A 17,855-nucleotide genomic window follows, 5' to 3' on the forward strand; every position below is an offset into this window, starting at 1 on the left:
GTTTATTACTCTGTTAGTTCTGAACTGTAAGTGTTAAGTCAGTCAGATAAGTAAAACTCTTAAGTTAGCTTTGTCAGTCTTCTATAGCTCTTAGCTCTCTAGCTTCTCGTAAGCTCTGTCCTTCTCACTCAAGAATTGAGGGACCTCGACCTGAACTCTCGTGGCATGCCAGAGGCAAGGCCGGTCCTTGGTCTCTTACCTCCGGGTTATAAACAGGGCTGCTGACGGCAGGGCGTGGGGCAAAGGGGGGGCAATTGCCCAGGGGCCCGGGTGACTGAAAAGGGCCCGGGACTCCCCGGGCGGCCAGGGAAGCAGCAGCAGGAAGCTCCTTGCTGCTTTTAAAGAGCAGTAGCAGTGCCTCTGGCAGCTCGGGGCTCCTGGCCGCTTTTAAATCGTTGGCCAGGCAGCAGCAGTAGGGGGCACCCAATGCTGCTGATGGGGAGAGGGGGCAAAAGGGAGGCTACAGGAAGCCTGAAGCCCCGCCCCTTCTGCATGAGGCCCTGCCCCTTCCAGGGGCCCAAAGTCATGCTCCCCCTTTGCCCAGGAGCCCGGCAATTCTGTCGTCAGCCCTGATTATAATGCAAGACTGTGAGTGTATTAATCCAAAGCTTGATAGTGCATAATATCACATGTATCTCTAGACCAACATTATTGCCTTTGCAACTCTGATCATTTTACCACTTGATTGCTGTTTGGTTACTATTCCATGTATCTCTATAAAAGTCTTTAAGGCTACATTTGTCTCAGTGTGAGTGTCCTTGTTGTACATCCCAAGGGTCCTCGCAAACTCTGTGTAGCCTGATTCTGGGACAAGAAACTTCTTATCTTCTGATCTGAGCCTATAATCCATATGAGCTAACTCATAATATTAACCTCCTAAAATCAGGCAACAGGGTCCTGTCATAATTTGCTACCTCTCTCTTTGCCCATCAGTGCAGTATTGCCAGTTTGGGGAGATCAAAAACCATGAGTCTGACCTCCCAAAATCATGAAATTGCCCAGAAGTCATGAGATTTTAATAAAAGTTTGTACTATGTTTGTAGGTCAGTCTTGTTTGACCTCCCCTCCCCTGCCCATCAGAGCTTAGTGTGTGCGCATGTGAGAATCAGTGTCCCGCACTCTCTCACATACTGGATAAGGTGATTTTGGTCCCTGCTACAGGAGCTCTCGGCCCACAAGTGCCCGTCTCCTGCCCAGCAATTAATCCTGTCTCCCCAACCCCCCATCACTTCTGTCCCCACCCAACCCCTCAATTCAGCCCCCCAGTTCAACCCCCCAGCCGCCATCGTGACCACGCCATCACTCCAGTCTCCCCACCCCACTGACCCCCACTGCACTCAGTGCACCCTCCCAGCACTCATCCCATCCCAGCTCAGAACCCACCGTCCATGCAGCCCCCCCCCATCAGCCCCCATCCACCTCACTTCAGTCTCCTACAGCCCCCAGCCTCATCTCTGCTCCTTAGGGTCCTTCACCCTTCCCAGAAAGGGGGGGCTGCAGTGGGGTTCCCTCTCCCACGTCCCAGGATAGCAGGGGAGCAGCCACCTGGGGCTGACAGCTGGAGCCCTGCCGCATCTGGGGCAGCTGACAGAATTTCAAAGTAACATTGAAGCCTCACTTTTAGAGCTCTCACATGTCAGGGTTTTTTTTTTCCCAGCTGATTAAATTGCTTGTTTGAGGGTTGGCCCCTCCCCACTTCTTTCTATCTCAGCTGAAGTTCTCCCTTCCCTCCCACTTGTTAGCTTTGTTTACCTGCTATGTAAGAGATTTCTCATGGTCTTTCCAAGTGCTGTAGAAGTAACTGCCTTATGGAGGAAGCACATTCCTTTGTTTAGGGCAGGTCACTCCTGTTTGGCTGGAAACCCATTTTAAGAATGAGCCTCAGGTGGAAAAAAAACCCTGACATTTGAGCGTTCTACCAGGAGATCTCTGTGTGAGGCTTAATTTGACTCAGAAATGGTGACTCTTGGGATCAGTTCACGAGAGCTGGCATGTCTGCTCTGCCCGGTCTGGATTGCACCCAGGATGTGGCAGAGCCTCAAACCGAAGACGGATTTTATCTTTCATGGGGCATCTAAGTGTTGTTATTTCCGAGTCTGCAGGTCACAGCTCAGCCCAGATAAGGTCTGCAGAGAAGCCCCAGAACATGGATTTCAATTTTAAAGTTTCCAGCACCACAAACAGAGAAGGAAAAGGAACAATTTGGGACACAGACAGAGAAAATGTAATTAAGCCCACACATGGGTTGTCGGAGGGAATCAGGGTGTTTTGCCCAGAGTAATTAAGACAGAGCAGAGAGGGTGACACAGAGAGAGGGGAGATGTTTGTTTGGGGGTGATTTGCCATTTACACACACAGCTCCATTACGGCCCTGGGGCAAGTCAAGGGGAGCCACTGAATTCCAGAGATGGGTCAGGGACATGTTGGCTCCCTCAGAGACTTCAGAGCTTAAAATTCCCTCAGGGTTCGTCTACATTGCAAATAAAGACCCGAGTCAGGGAATCTCAGAGCACAGGCCATTTGACTTGGCTTTGGAGCTAAAATAGCAATGTGGGTGTTTGGGTTCAGGTGGGACCCTGGGCTTTGAAACCTGGCAAGGAGGGAGGATCTCAGACCTCAGGCTCCAGCCCGAGCCTTGACACGGCTATTTTAGCCCTGCGGACGGAGCCCCACAACCCTGAGTCGCCTGCCCCAGACCCTGAGACTCACTGCAGTGGTTTTTTTGTGTTGTTTTGGGGGGCTTTGCAGGGTAGATGTACCCTGAATGAGGCAGGGTCCTGCGTTAATGAGCGCTGCAGTGTGTGGTCCTGTCACTGGAGATTATATGGCAAGGCACAGACACATGGGGGCTGAATTAACAGAGCCCAGACATCCTTGATTCTGGCAATGGTAACTGAGACTGCTCAACTGTGCACCGTTAAGAACATGCTTTTACTATAATATTTTGAGGCTAAAGTTGACATACCTCCCATTCACTTTTCCTGCTCCACCATGGAATAATTTAACCTGCAGATATTCTACCCTGCAATCTTGCCGCTTTTCTCTCCAATCATCAAATATTGCTGCACAGATTCCCCCCTTTCTTCACTTACTGAATTCTACTGCACCCCTCCCGCCCCATGCTGATCACTTTCCCTCTCTTGATGGGTTACTGATGTAATCTCTGCATAAAGATTGTGTGGTTTTGCTTTAAAGACCCGTTTGCTATGAAACCTTTCAGATTTTTCTTTTTTCCTGTCTGCTTAGCTAATGTGTGTAAATCTTCTTCGATTTTTCCTCACTTTCTCTTAATTGTCAAATATGGCTATAAACTCTCCTCAATGTTCACAGATTTGTTCTGTCTCTAATTACTGACTAATGTAGGATTCCCTCAGTTTGGGAGGAGAACTGCCGCCCTCAGTAATCACCATAGATTGGGGGATAGTAGAGAGAAGAAGCCTGGAGCAGTGGGCCTGGCGCAAGATCTGAGTCCTGAACCAGAGGCTGTGAAACCAAGCCAGGCCATGTATTAAAGCAGATGCTCACAAGTTCACTGCCCAGTACATGAATTTGGTAAAGTTGTTGCTAGTGTACCGGGCACTAGAGATCTACATAACTATAGCCCAGCTCATAGAGATACAGCCCAGGCTAGTACAAGCTGGTTTGATAAATCAATGGAGAGGAATGTTGCGTCCAAGATATCAGGAGGAAGGGGAGGTGACAAACCGCTGTCAGGACACACGTAAGGTGGGGTGTTAGTTGTGTATTCTACATGTTTGTTTCAGTCTATAAATGTCAGGGCACTTTGCCTTAATTCTTTGTTCAGCCGAGGGGGCAGTGGGCAGTCCCGCCACCGACTGAGCCGTTCCTGGCAGCGTCAGGAAGGAGAGGACGTTCCAGCCTTCAGCACTTAGCGACACTGGGTCGTGCTGTCGATGTCTGCGGGACCCGCTATCTGCGCAGAGCTGGGCAGCACACTGAACGAACACACCCAGGGAGCAGTGCTGGGGGGGAGGGCTTGTGGGGGCCATAGCCACCCCTATAAACACAAAGGTCAAAGCAGCCACTGCTTTCCGGCCACCCAGCTCTGAAGGCAGAGGGGAGAGAGCGATGGCTGCGGGCGGTGGGTATGGGGCTGGTATGTACCACCTACTTCAATCCCCCACACAGGGGCTGGGGAGTTTCTGAGAGTGTGGCAAGACTCACCCCTGTGGCACAGCCTAGCAAGGAGGGGAGCTCCTGGTCCGGCCTCCAATTACAGCCCCAGGTGCTCTTTGCATGGGCCAGTCAGCGACTAGCAAATGCACATTTAAACACCCTTCCTGGGACGAAGCCGCTCTGACTTGGATGGCTCAAGCGCAATAGGGAGAGGCGGGGAGTTGCCTTGCACGCCAAGCAGAGGCCGGGGAGCTGTGATAGGCAAGTGGGAGCACCAAGCAGGCACCAGCGAGTGGTGCAGCGTATCTCTTTGGAGCAGTTGGCTGCACTGAGTCTCCCTGAAGTTGGGATGCAGGCTGGGCCGGGCCTCCCTCCCTGCACTGAGCCCTGTAAACATGGCACCGGTGCTGGAGGCTCTCGGGTCACTGCTGGGGACCGGAGCGGGCAGCCACGCCAGGCATGGCTCGGACAGCCCCATTCCCTGCTCTCCCCTAAGCAAGAACGTGTCCAAGCGTGGAGAAGGCAAAGCAGAGGAAGGGGCTCCAGAGAACACCAAAGGAGGGGCCCCAGCCCTTGACCGTTTAAGAAATTAGGGTAACACGTGCCCAGAGCGACCACTCATGGAAGTTGGCAAAAGTGGTCGCTTGTAAGAGGTGGCGTCTCGGCAAAGGTGTGCTACTGCCCGCACGGCTGGGGTGGCGTCACGGCGCTCTGGCTTTTGGGGAGGCTGAGCAGTGCCGGAAGCTCCCCGAGGCCTGACCGCGGCTCTGCCCAGCCCCTGCTTGGCCTCCTCGCCACTCCCCTCTCCCCACCACGTCCCTTGGGTCAGCCCAAGGCCCCAGCCTCCTGAGCCCCGTCCCCCAAGGCCCACCCACCCCGCACGTCCCTCCACCCCCTTCCTTGAGACACTACCGTTCGCAGGCCACCGAACCGCAAGACCCCTCTGAGACCCCCACCACCTGCTCCTTGCTGAGTTCCTCCACCCCACTCCCCTGCCCGCTTTGGCGCTTTCTGAGTCCTGTCTCCCTCCTTTCCTCCACCCCTCCCTGTGCCCCCCCTGTCTGCTGCTCACTGAGTCCCTCCTTTCCTCCACCCCTCCCTGTGCCCCCCCCCGTCTGCTGCTCACTGAGTCCCTCCTTTCCTCCACCCCTCCCTGTGCCCCCCCCGTCTGCTGCTCACTGAGTCCCTCCTTTCCTCCACCCCTCCCTGTGCCCCCCCGTCTGCTGCTCACTGAGTCCCTCCTTTCCTCCACCCCTCCCTGTGCCCCCCCCGTCTGCTGCTCACTGAGTCCCTCCTTTCCTCCACCCCCTCCCTGTGCCCCCCCCGTCTGCTGCTCACTGAGTCCCTCCTTTCCTCCACCCCCTCCCTGTGCCCCCCCGTCTGCTGCTCACTGAGTCCCTCCTTTCCTCCACCCCTCCCTGTGCCCCCCCTGTCTGCTGCTCACTGAGTCCCTCCTTTCCTCCACCCCTCCCTGTGCCCCCCCCGTCTGCTGCTCACTGAGTCCCTCCTTTCCTCCACCCCTCCCTGTGCCCCCCCCGTCTGCTGCTCACTGAGTCCCTCCTTTCCTCCACCCCTCCCTGTGCCCCCCCCGTCTGCTGCTCACTGAGTCCCTCCTTTCCTCCACCCCCTCCCTGTGCCCCCCCGTCTGCTGCTCACTGAGTCCCTCCTTTCCTCCACCCCTCCCTGTGCCCCCCCCGTCTGCTGCTCACTGAGTCCCTCCTTTTCTCCACCCCTGCCTGTGCCCCCCCCGTCTGCTGCTCACTGAGTCCCTCCTTTCCTCCACCCCTCCCTGGGCCCCCCCCCCGTCTGCTGCTCACTGAGTCCCTCCTTTCCTCCACCCCCAGAACACCACGTTTCCTGCTGCTCACACCCTCCGCCCGAGCCAAGCGCTCCCCTGGCCCGTTCTGGGACTTGAGCAAGTACAAACACTTGGGGGGGGGATTCGCTGCCCCCAGTTCCCGCTGACTGCCGGCTGCTGCTGACCAGGGACGCTGCTGTCAAATCACTGGAACCCGTTTGCCAGGAAAGCAGAAAACCGCATCTGCCTGCTCGCCGTGCGCTGAAAATGCCTTGCAATAGTCCCGTCTTCATGACCGATTTCATGGCACCGGTGCTGGAGGCCGGAAGCAGTCTGGGGCTTCTCAGAGCAAGGAGAGGTGTGAGGGCCATGGGGAACAGGACAGAGAGGAGCAAGCCGTGGCCGGCAAGGCCTTGGGGAAAAGGCACAGTCAGGGCGGGGCCACAGGGGCAGAAGCCGCGAGGGAGCAGGGTCTCCGTCTGGCGCGGGGCCACGGTCCAGGTGCTGGTGCCACGCCTGTCTGGGGCCCTCCCAACTCCAACCCTTCAAAGGTGGCTGGCTCCGAAGGGAGGTGCGCCCCGTCCAGCGTGACTTGCCCAGTTCGGGGAGGCTTCGCCTCCTCAAGCACTTCAGACCCGCCACCCACTGCCCTCCCGTGGACCCACTGCCCCGCATCCCCATCCCAGCCTGGCCCCTGCATCCCCCTTCACCCCCCTGCCCGGGGCGGATTACTGCACGGGCCGAAGGGCCCTGTGTCTCGGGGCCCCAGCCCCACAGGAGGGCTGGCATTCTGGCCCCGCCCCCTGCTGCTCCCAGCCCTGCTCCCCCTCTTTCTTCTGAGGTCCCACGCCAGGCCGGAAGAGTGCGGGAGCCTGCGTAGAGAATGAGTGAACTCCTCCGCCCCTCACCGGGGAGCCGGCCGAGCCTCCTCCCCTCACCCCCAAACCCCAGCGCGGAGCCGGCCGAGCCCCCCTCCCTTCCCCCCCCAGCCCCCCGCGAGGAGCCGGCCGAGCCCCCCACCCTTCCCCCCCCAAACCCCAGTGCGGAGCCAGCTGAGCCCTGTCTCCCTTCCCCCCAAACCTCCGTGCAGGTGGCCGAGCCCCCTCTCTCTTTCCCCCCAGCCCTCCATGTCGAGCTGGCTGAGCCCCCTTGCCCTTCCTTCCCTCAGCCCCACCCAGGCCCCCTGCTGCCCCCCCATCCCTTTTTGGCAAAACTGGGTATTCATAAAGTTTTCTCTTGGCAACTGATAATCAGTTGGCAAAAGCAAATGGAACAAATGTCCAGTTTTGTCAAAAAAGTTGGGACCCGAGGCCAAAACAGATTGGATGGCCACCCAAGGCCAGGGGCCCCAACCCTTACCTGGTCTCCACCCCACCCTGGGAGCCAAGGCCAGAGCCAGGAGGAAGAGCCAGGGGTTGTGGTGGGTCCAGAGGTTGCAGTCAGGGGCCAGGAGTGGGGTTGCATTGGGAGTGGGGACAGCCGTATGGCTGGGACACCCCACAGTGTGGGGATCACTGTTCTGGACTGTGGTAAAAGCAATTTGGGGAGCCCAGGCAGTCGTGGGGAGCCCAGGAGCCTCCACCTGCCCTGGGTGGGGAACTGGGGTGCCTGAGAGCAGCTGCTGCCCCATATCACAGTCCAGCTGGCAGTGCCCATGCAGACTGAGAGCAGCATCTGGGGGGAGAGGCGGAGCGGAAGTGGGAAGAGGCGGAGTCAGGGCAGGGCCTGGGGGAAGAGGTGGAGCGGAGGTGGGAAGAGGCGGAGTCAGGGTGGGGCCTGGGGAAGAGGCGGAGAGGAGGTGGGAAGAGGGGGCGTGAGGAAGAGGCCTGGGGGAGAGGCGGCGTGGAGGTGGGAAGAGGCAGAGTCAGGGCGGGGCCTAGAGGAAGAGGCAGAGCGAGGTGGGAAGAGGTGGAGTCAGGGTGGGGCCTGGGGGAAGGAGTGGAGTTGGAGTCAGGGCGGAGCGGTGGTGGGAAGAGGTGGAGTCAGGGCGGGGCCTAGGGGAAGAGGCGGAGCGGAGGTGGGAAGAGGCAGAGTCAGGGCGGGGCCTAGAGGAAGAGGCAGAGCGAGGTGGGAAGAGGTGGAGTCAGGGTGGGGCCTGGGGGAAGGAGTGGAGTTGGAGTCAGGGCGGAGCGGTGGTGGGAAGAGGTGGAGTGAGGCCGGGGCCTGGGGGAAGAGGCGGAGCGGAGGTGGGAAGAGGTGGAGTCAGGGTGGGGCCTGGGGGAAGGAGTGGAGGTGGAGTCAGGGCAGAGGCGGAGTCAGGGCGGGGCCTAGGGGAAGAGGCGGAGCGGAGGTGGGAAGAGGCGGAGTCAGGGCGAGGCCTGGGGGAAGAGGCGGAGCGGAGGTGGGAAGAGGTGGAGTCAGGGCGGGGCCTGGGGGAAGAGGCGGAGCGGAGGTGGGAAGAGGTGGAGTCAGGGCGGGGCCTAGGGGAAGAGGCGGAGCGGAGGTGGGAAGAGGCGGAGTCAGGGCGGGGCCTAGGGGAAGAGGCAGACCGGAGGTGGGAAGAGGCGGAGTCAGGGCGGGGTCCGGTGGAAGAGGCGGAGCGGAGGTGGGAAGAGGTGGAGTCAGGGCGGGGCCTAGGGGAAGAGGCGGACCGGAGGTGGGAAGAGGCGGAGTCAGGGCGGGGTCCGGTGGAAGAGGCGGAGCGGAGGTGGGAAGAGGTGGAGTCAGGGCGGGGCCTAGGGGAAGAGGCGGAGCGGAGGTGGGAAGAGGAGTGAGGCCGGGGTCCGGTGGAAGAGGCAGAGCGGAGGTGGGAAGAGGCGGAGTCAGGGCGGGGCCTAGGGGAAGAGGCGGAGCGGAGGTGGGAAGAGGCGGAGTGAGGCCAGGGTCCGGTGGAAGAGGCGGAGCGGAGGTGGGAAGAGGCGGAGTCAGGGCGGGGTCCGGTGGAAGAGGCGGAGCAGAGGTGGGAAGAGGTGGAGTCAGGGCAGGGCCTAGGGGAAGAGGCGGAGCGGAGGTGGGAAGAAGCGGAGTGAGGCCGGGGTCCGGTGGAAGAGGCGGAGCGGAGGTGGGAAGAGGTGGAGTCAGGGCGGGGTCCGGTGGAAGAGGCGGAGCAGAGGTGGGAAGAGGTGGAGTCAGGGCGGGGCCTGGGGGAAGAGGCGGAGCGGAGGTGGGAAGAGGTGGAGTGAGGCCGGGGTCCGGTGGAAGAGGCAGAGCGGAAGTGGGAAGAGGCGGAGTCAGGGCGGGGCCTGGGGGAAGAGGCGGAGCGGAGGTGGGAAGAGGTGGAGTGAGGCCGGGGTCCGGTGGAAGAGGCGGAGCGGAGGTGGGAAGAGGTGGAGTCAGGGCGGGGCCTAGGGGAAGAGGCGGAGCGGAGGTGGGAAGAAGCGGAGTGAGGCCGGGGTCCGGTGGAAGAGGCGGAGCGGAGGTGGGAAGAGGTGGAGTCAGGGCGGGGTCCGGTGGAAGAGGCGGAGCAGAGGTGGGAAGAGGTGGAGTCAGGGCGGGGCCTGGGGGAAGAGGCGGAGCGGAGGTGGGAAGAGGTGGAGTGAGGCCGGGGTCCGGTGGAAGAGGCAGAGCGGAAGTGGGAAGAGGCGGAGTCAGGGCGGGGCCTGGGGGAAGAGGCGGAGCGGAGGTGGGAAGAGGTGGAGTGAGGCCGGGGTACGGTGGAAGAGGCGGAGCGGAGGTGGGAAGAGGTGGAGTCAGGGCGGGGTCCGGTGGAAGAGGCGGAGCAGAGGTGGGAAGAGGTGGAGTCAGGGCGGGGCCTGGGGGAAGAGGCGGAGCGGAGGTGGGAAGAAGCGGAGTGAGGCCGGGGTCCGGTGGAAGAGGCGGAGCGGAGGTGGGAAGAGGCGGAGTCAGGGCGGGGCCTGGGGGAAGAGGCGGAGCGGAGGTGGGAAGAGGTGGAGTCAGGGCGGGGCCTAGGGGAAGAGGCGGAGCGGAGGTGGGAAGAAGCGGAGTGAGGCCGGGGTCCGGTGGAAGAGGCAGAGCGCTGGTGGGAAGAGGCGGAGTCAGGGCGGGGCCTGGGGGAAGAGGCGGAGCGGAGGTGGGAAGAGGTGGAGTGAGGCCGGGGTCCGGTGGAAGAGGCGGAGCGGAGGTGGGAAGAGGCGGAGTCAGGGCGGGGCCTGGGGGAAGAGGCGGAGCGGATGTGGGAAGAGGCGGAGTCAGGGTGGGGCCCAGGGGAAGAGGCGGAGCGGAGGTGGGAAGAGGCGGAGTGAGGCCGGGGTCCGGTGGAAGAGGCAGAGCGGAGGTGGGAAGAGGCGGAGTCAGGGCGGGGTCCGGTGGAAGAGGCGGAGCAGAGGTGGGAAGAGGTGAAGTCAGGGCGGGGCCTAGGGGAAGAGGCGGAGCGGAGGTGGGAAGAAGCGGAGTGAGGCCGGGGTCCGGTGGAAGAGGCGGAGCGGAGGTGGGAAGAGGTGGAGTCAGGGCGGGGCCTGGGGGAAGAGGCGGAGCGGAGGTGGGAAGAGGTGGAGTGAGGCCGGGGTCCGGTGGAAGAGGCAGAGCGCTGGTGGGAAGAGGCGGAGTCAGGGCGGGGCCTGGGGGAAGAGGCGGAGCGGAGGTGGGAAGAGGTGGAGTGAGGCCGGGGTCCGGTGGAAGAGGCGGAGCGGAGGTGGGAAGAGGTGGAGTCAGGGCGGGGCCTGGGGGAAGAGGCGGAGCGGAGGTGGGAAGAAGCGGAGTGAGGCCGGGGTCCGGTGGAAGAGGCAGAGCGCTGGTGGGAAGAGGCGGAGTCAGGGCGGGGCCTGGGGGAAGAGGCGGAGCGGAGGTGGGAAGAGGTGGAGTCAGGGCGGGGCCTGGGGGAAGAGGCGGAGCGGAGGTGGGAAGAGGTGGAGTGAGGCCGGGGTCCGGTGGAAGAGGCAGAGCGCTGGTGGGAAGAGGCGGAGTCAGGGCGGGGCCTGGGGGAAGAGGCGGAGCGGAGGTGGGAAGAAGCGGAGTGAGGCCGGGGTCCGGTGGAAGAGGCGGAGCGGAGGTGGGAAGAGGCGGAGTCAGGGCGGGGCCTGGGGGAAGAGGCGGAGCGGAGGTGGGAAGAGGCGGAGTCAGGGTGGGGCCTGGGGGAAGAGGCGGAGCGGAGGTGGGAAGAAGCGGAGTGAGGCCGGGGTCCGGTGGAAGAGGCGGAGCGGAGGTGGGAAGAGGCGGAGTCAGGGCGGGGCCTGGGGGAAGAGGCGGAGCGGAGGTGGGAAGAGGCGGAGTCAGGGTGGGGCCTGGGGGAAGAGGCGGAGCGGAGGTGGGAAGAAGCGGAGTGAGGCCGGGGTCCGGTGGAAGAGGCAGAGCGCTGGTGGGAGTTGGGGAGTGAAGAGGCGGAGTGAAGAGGGCGGGGCCTGGGGGAAGAGACAATTTACCCCGCCCCAGGGCCCACCCCACCCCTCCTCTTCCTGCTCCACCCCTGCCCCCCATTCTCCTCCTTCCCCGCCCCCATTCCACCACTTCCTGCAAGGCCCTGTTCCACCTCTTTCTGCCCCTGCTCCACTCCACCCCCCGCCACCCCTTCCCCCAAACTCCTGCCCTCTCCACTCCCGAGCAGAGTTAGGCAACAGTTAAGTGTGTGTGTTTTAGGATTGTTGGCATCTACGAGTCAGATTCAGGTATCTAAAGTGAAATTAGCAGCTGGGCATCTAAATCTTTTTGTGCATCTAGCCCCTAACGCCTAACCTGCTTTGCCAACCCCTATCTGCACCCTCAGGTGCCTAATACCTTAAAAATCTAACCCAAAGTCATTTTTTAAACAATACTTTTGAAAGACTTACTGAAAATCTAATGGGATTTAAACATCAGTTTAATATAATCTGGGTCCCCAAGCACTCAAATACCTTAATCAGAACCATACGGGGCTTTAAAGGGTATCACTCCATGGCAGGGTCTGACAGTCAGTGCAGAATGTCTGATCAGACCCATCGTTAATGATTATTGATAAGCCAGAAAGAGATTGACTTTTCTCAGAAAATGTGTTCCGTGCTCTAGGGGTAAGAGCTGTAATTCTGGGGAAGAACAATCTGTGTTTCATACATAACAGAAGTTGAATTCCTGCTTCAAGGGCAGAGCCTCGGTCTCTCAGCCACCGGGAGATGCTGCCCCCTCCCCTCATCATTCCCCCTGGGGCGTCACTCGTAGCCCGTTAGATTTCAGGGTCGCTCCTGACACTTGCAAAATCCTTGCGTTGGCTGTTCTGCGTATTTAGACTCTAAGCTCTTTCCCTTAGGAGCTGTCTCTCATGATGTGTAGATACAGCACCTAGCACAACACAGCCTTAGTCTTCTGTAGAGCCTCTAGCTGCTGCTGTGTTACAAATTATCATGGTATTAACTGAGACAAAATTATTTTGAAACCAGACAAGAAGGAATTTGAGGAAAGTTTTGCTTTGAGGACCAGGCCGAGTTTCAACAGGGAGAAAGAAAAGGAGGACTTGTGGCACCTTAGAGACTAACAAATTTATTTGAGCATGAGCTTTCGTGAGCTACAGCTCCCTTCATCGGATGCATTCTCCCAAACCCACACATCTAACCTCCCCGTCCTGCCAAACCTTAATCACATGCTTAATTGTACCACTGCCCATAGCCCCAGTGCTTTAAACGGGTCTGAGCTAGAATGGCCAGTGGGAAGGCTGTGCGAGCCGGGGTTTGGGGATGAAACCAGCTCAGAGCAGAACCACTGTAGCCATATTCTCCGTATAGAAATCTGTCAGTATACAGCCTGTAACTGAGTCTATGACAAGGCAGAGCTGAGACTGTATGAGTGACCTCACTGTGCATTTCCGTAGCAGACCAGGCTCGCTCTGCATTTCCTGGTAACCTCCCCTCCGAATCCGGTGGGTAGTTAATGGAAAACAAGGACACACTGTGAGAAACTAAATTCTAGTTTATTATGACCGAGGAGAAACAGACTCCTGTCCCCCAGCCCAGCTCAGCACGGGACTTTGCATCCCAGCCCAGCACACGGCTGCGCCCAAATCCCCCACGCACCCGCAACAGAGCAACATTTACCGACTGGTGGAAAAGGGCAGAGAATCCAGGAGAGATGCTGGGACCAGTCACAAAGCAAACACTCCGAGGGCAGGGAATCCATGAAGCAGAGGTTAGACGGATGCAGTGTGGGGTTTATGGGGGGCAGAGAGAGCTGCTGTCATCCCCACACTGGTAGATGGGGAGGGGCGATGAGCTGGGCTGTCAGGCTCCTCATCTACCTCTGGCCTCAATGATGGGGGTCAATCTGGCTTCAACATGGGCCCAGGCCTGTTGGTTTCCCCAGCTTCTTTCTTGTCTCAGGAGATGCTGCCCCCTCCCCGATCATTCATCTCGGGGCATCATTTGTAGCCTTTAGATTTGAGGGATGGCCTCACCCAGCACTCACAGGGCAGTTCCTGTCTCTCTCTGGCATTGGTGCAGCAAGTTCACAGTCCTCAGCCTCCACTCTCTGGATGTCAAGAGAAAAATCTGCAGTTTCCCAACTCTGTTTCCCTGCCCTCTCCCGGTGCATCTCACATCTCTGCAGGGATCAGGCAGTAAATCCATGTCCCGCTTGGTCTCGGCCTCTCGGAGTGTGAATCTAGCACTCACCCTCAGTGTTCCTGCTGACAGATATTGAGACTTTTCATTGTTCAAACACACAAAAATCTTATGACAATGGGAAAGAATGGTTAAAATAAAACAAAGAAAGGACTCTTCTGGCAATTGATCCTTTGTCTCATAAAGTCCTCAATAAACCTGCTACATCCTGTCAAAGTAAACTAATATCCAGATATGTGACCAAACGGCCTTCAGGAAGAGACAGAAACCAACACGACAAGGTGCACTACAAAATACTTGCAGGTTCATAAAGTGAAATCCCACAGAACTCTAAACTCCCCAAAGAAGGAAACCCAGTTTATTCATTTTCTTCTGAACTGGCTAAACCTGCTGTACTCAGCACCTCCTCATTATTTTGTTGGGTCATTTACAAAAGTTTTAACATCGTCCTAATGCAAAAATAACAATAAAAAAACCCAGACCCCAAACCTGAACATCTACAAAGCCCAGAAGCTACTTTAACAATAGATGAGGGATTGGCAACCTTTGGCTCCCAGCCTGCCAGGGTAAGCCGCTGGCGGGCCGCGAGACGCTTTGTTTACCTGAGTGCCCACTGGCAGAGCCGCTCGCAGCTCCCAGTGGCTGCGGTTCACCGTTCCCGGCCAGTGGGGGCTGCAGGAAGCGCGGCCAGCATGTCTCTCGGCCCGCGCTTACTATGACGGACCAGGAGCCAAAGATTGCTGACCTCTGCAATAGATGAAAGCGGGGATTTTAGCTCAGAAAGATCAGCCAGAGGTTTGGGGTTCATTTGAATTCCCCCTCCAGGTCGGGGACACTTTCATCTCTAGCCCTAAGGAGTCTGAGTCAGGATCAAAGAAATCAGAGTGTGATTCCTAAGCATGGAGAGCACAGAACATCGTGGTAAGTGCCATGCTGGGAGGACAGTGCACTCCTACAGTGGCGTGCACACGCGTGCGGGGCACTTCCTGAGCTGGGTCTCACGGTGCAGACCTAATCTCCGCGTCTGTGTCTGTCTGCCGCAGGATGTGGCCCTTCCTGTAAGTGTGACAGAGCAGGCTGGAGAGCCTGGCTTGGCAGGGCAGGGGCCCTGGCTGAATGGGCAGGCTCAGTGGAACCCCAGTACCTCAGGTGGCATACCCAGACCGGCAGGGCAACCCGTCGGAGGGCTGATCGGGGCTGCTCCTCCTCTGCCTGGGGCTAGCTTAGACCAGGCAAAGCCAGAGGGTCACTGATCAGCTTAGGGTCAGCTGCTGCCAGAACCTGCCCCCAGAGACGGGCAGATGGATACAGTTAGCATATAAGCCTGTTCGTCAGCCTGAGACAGAATTTGGGGGTTGACTTTTTGATACTCTTACATTTTATACTAATATGTGTACACAAAGGACAAGGACCCCATGTTTTACATTTGCCCACAAGCAGATGGGGTGAAAAGAGAGAAGAGCTGGAACTAAAGTGTTACTGGGCATAGCTGGAATGGAATATATGAGCACACACCTGACAACTGCCTCAACTCTTTCTCTCAAAGCAAGGTCAAGCAACAAGTCAGGAGGGGAAAGGAGGGATGGGGGAGAGGTAAAAGACTAAAAGACCAAAGAAATACCTGTCCCTAACTGGAGAACAACCTCACTCCTCCCATGGGGTACAAAAGAGGGGACATGAAGACCCCAACTCATGACCCTCGAGAACAAAACACAACCATAAGTTGTAAGGGATATGACTAGGGGCGTGCACTGCAGATCTATTTGGGCCTGCTAAGAAGGAGGAAGGGGAAGGGGAATGGTAATTGGGGAATGGGAAACTGGGGGACTGGGAACAGGGAATGGAAAATGAGAATGGGGAATTGGGACACAGGCAAAGCTCTGCGGCGTCAGGGCCGGAAAGGGGGGGACGCGGGGTAAAGGCTCTATCGGCGTATAGGGATAAGCCTGACTGGTGTGAAGGGTGCAAAATATGCTTGCTTGGAAACTAACCCCAATAAACATTGAATTGTCTGCCCTTCGGCCTTCTGGTCTGCTCTCTGTCTGTGAGACAAGAACCAGGGAGGCAGGTGAAGGGAAAAGCCCTCTAACAGATACCTGGGAGCCAAATGCCACCAATGCATGTGGGAATTAGGAAATGGAGTTTTTACTATGGCCAGCTCTAGTCAGGGCACTGAGGGAATTTCTCTCCTGTGTGGAGGAGTCTCTGATGTTCAGTGTGGTGTTACCTCCAACAGAAGCATTTTCCATGCTAAGGACACATAAAAGGGCTCTTCTCTATGTGGATTTACTGAGGCTTGATGCCGTGTGAGCACCAGATAAAGCTTCCCCCACATTCAAGCTCCTTCTTCTGTGAATTATGCGATGAGGAATAATGTGTGAGCTCAGACAATCTCTTCTTGCAGTTATTGAAGCTTTTCCCATAATCCAAGCATTTATGGGTTCTCTCTCTTGTGTGGGTTGTCTGATGTGAAGCAAGGTTTGATCTTCAAATGAAAATTTTTCCACAGTTGAGGCATTTATAGATTCTGTCCCATGTGAATTCTTCAATTTTTATGAAGTTATGAGCGGGGACTGAAACTTTTCCAATCATCTAAGCATTTATGGGGTTTTTCTCTTGTGTGGATTGTCGAATAAGGTGTGAGTGCTGACAGAAGCCTTCCTCACAGTGGAGGCATTTATGGGGTTTCTCTCCTATGTGGGTTTTCTGATGTACAATAAGGGCGGATGGTGCATTGAAGCTTTTCCCACAGACCAAGCATTTACAGGGTTTCTCTCCCGTGTGCAGTCTCCGATGGGCAGTAAGATTTGAGCTCTGACTGAAGCTTTTCCCACAGTCCAAGCATTTATAGGGTTTCTCCCCTGTGTGGGTCCTCTGATGTGTAATGAGGGCTGATGGTGCACTGAAACTTGTCCCACACTCAAGGCATTTATAGGGTTTCTCTCCCGTGTGAGTTCTCTGATGTGTAATGAGGGCTGACGGTGCATTGCAACTTTTCCCACACTCAAGACATTTATGTGGTCCCTCTCCTGTGTGGATCCTCCCATGGCTAGTAAGATGTGAGCGCTGACTGAAACTTTTCTCACAGTATAAGCATTTATAGGGTTTCTCTCCCGTGTGAGTTCTCTGATGTGTAATGAGGGCTGATGGTGCATTGCAACTTTTCCCACACTCAAGGCATTTATATGGTCCCTCTCCCGTGTGGATTCTGCCATGGCTAATAAGGCCTGAGTGTTGACTGAAACTTTTCTCACAGTACAAGCATTTATAGGGTTTCTCCCCTGTGTGGATCCTCTGATGTGCAGTAAGGGCTGATGGGCCGCTGAAACTTTTCCCACAGTACAAGCATTTATGTGTTCCCTCTCCTGTGTGGATTCTCCCATGGCTATTAAGATGTGAACGCTGGCTGAAACTTTTCCCACAGTCCAGGCATGTATAGGGTCTCTCTCCTGTGTGGATTCTCCTATGGTTTATCAGTCTTGAGTGCAGACTGAAGCTTTTCCCACAATCCAAGCATTTATAGGGTTTCTCCCCCGTGTGAGTTCTCTGATGCACAATAAGGGCCGATGATACACTGAAACCTTTCCCACATGCAAGGCATTTATAGGGTTTCTCTCCTGTATGAATTCTCCTATGGCTAATAAGGCTTGAGCTCTGACTGAAGCTTTTCCCACACTCCAAGCACTTATAGGGTTTCTCTCCTGTGTGGATCCTCTGATGTGCAGTAAGGGCTGACGGTCCGCTGAAACTTTTCCCACAGTATAAGCATTTATGTGGGCCGTCTCCTGTGTGGATTCTCCCATGGCTTGTAAGATGTGAGCGCTGACTGAAAGTTTTCCCACAGTGCAGGCATTTAAATGGTCTCTCTCCCGTGTGGGTTCTCTGATGTATAATAAGGACTGATGATGTACTGAAACTTTTCCCACATTCAAGGCATTTGTATGGTCCCTCTCCCGTGTGGGTTCTCCCATGGCTAATAAGGCCTGAGCACTGACTGAAGCTTTTCCCACACTCAAGGCATTTATACGGTTTCTCTCCCGTGTGCAGTCTCCGATGGGTAGTAAGGTTTGAGATCCAGCTGAAGCTTTTTCCACAGTCCAAGCATTTATAGGGTTTCTTTTCCCTGGGATTTGACTGTGGGGCTGTGGTTTCTTTGGAATCCTTGTCTCCTCCCTCACATTCAAAGGATTCGTGCACTTGCTTTCTTGGATGGTTTCCCAGCTTTCTCTCTGACCTGTCCCAATTACTCCAGACTTTTCTCTGTTCCAAGCACTGGGGAAAATTCCCATCTGCTCTTCTCAAAAAGTTTCCCTGCAGCTCCACTTGCTCAGGACCTTCCTGTTGTGGATTCCCCTCCTCGTTCTCACTTGTCTCGTCACCATCTGGGGGAGAGAGAGAATCCAGGCACGAGTCAGTGCCTGGGCTGGCAGAAAGGACACAAAGGGGAGTAGCAAAGAGGGAAAACACAACACAGTAACAGTGGGGGAGACTGAGAAATTGGA

At 56.9% G+C, this 17,855-nt stretch overlaps 1 protein-coding gene across 1 annotated transcript in view; it reads right to left on the reverse strand.

Annotated features, from left to right (window-relative positions):
- The window catches only part of LOC140895278 (uncharacterized), a 57,641-nt gene that overhangs the window by 21,872 nt on the left and 17,914 nt on the right, over nt 1–17,855 (reverse strand). Inside the window, exon 5 of the mRNA XM_078848049.1 lies at nt 16,031–17,735. Coding sequence (XP_078704175.1) covers nt 16,031–17,735 — 1,705 coding nt within the window. The remainder of the gene's footprint in view (nt 1–16,030; nt 17,736–17,855) is intronic.

This window comes from Lepidochelys kempii, chromosome 11 (assembly GCF_965140285.1).
Source record: "Lepidochelys kempii isolate rLepKem1 chromosome 11, rLepKem1.hap1, whole genome shotgun sequence".
Classification (NCBI taxonomy): domain Eukaryota; kingdom Metazoa; phylum Chordata; order Testudines; family Cheloniidae; genus Lepidochelys; species Lepidochelys kempii.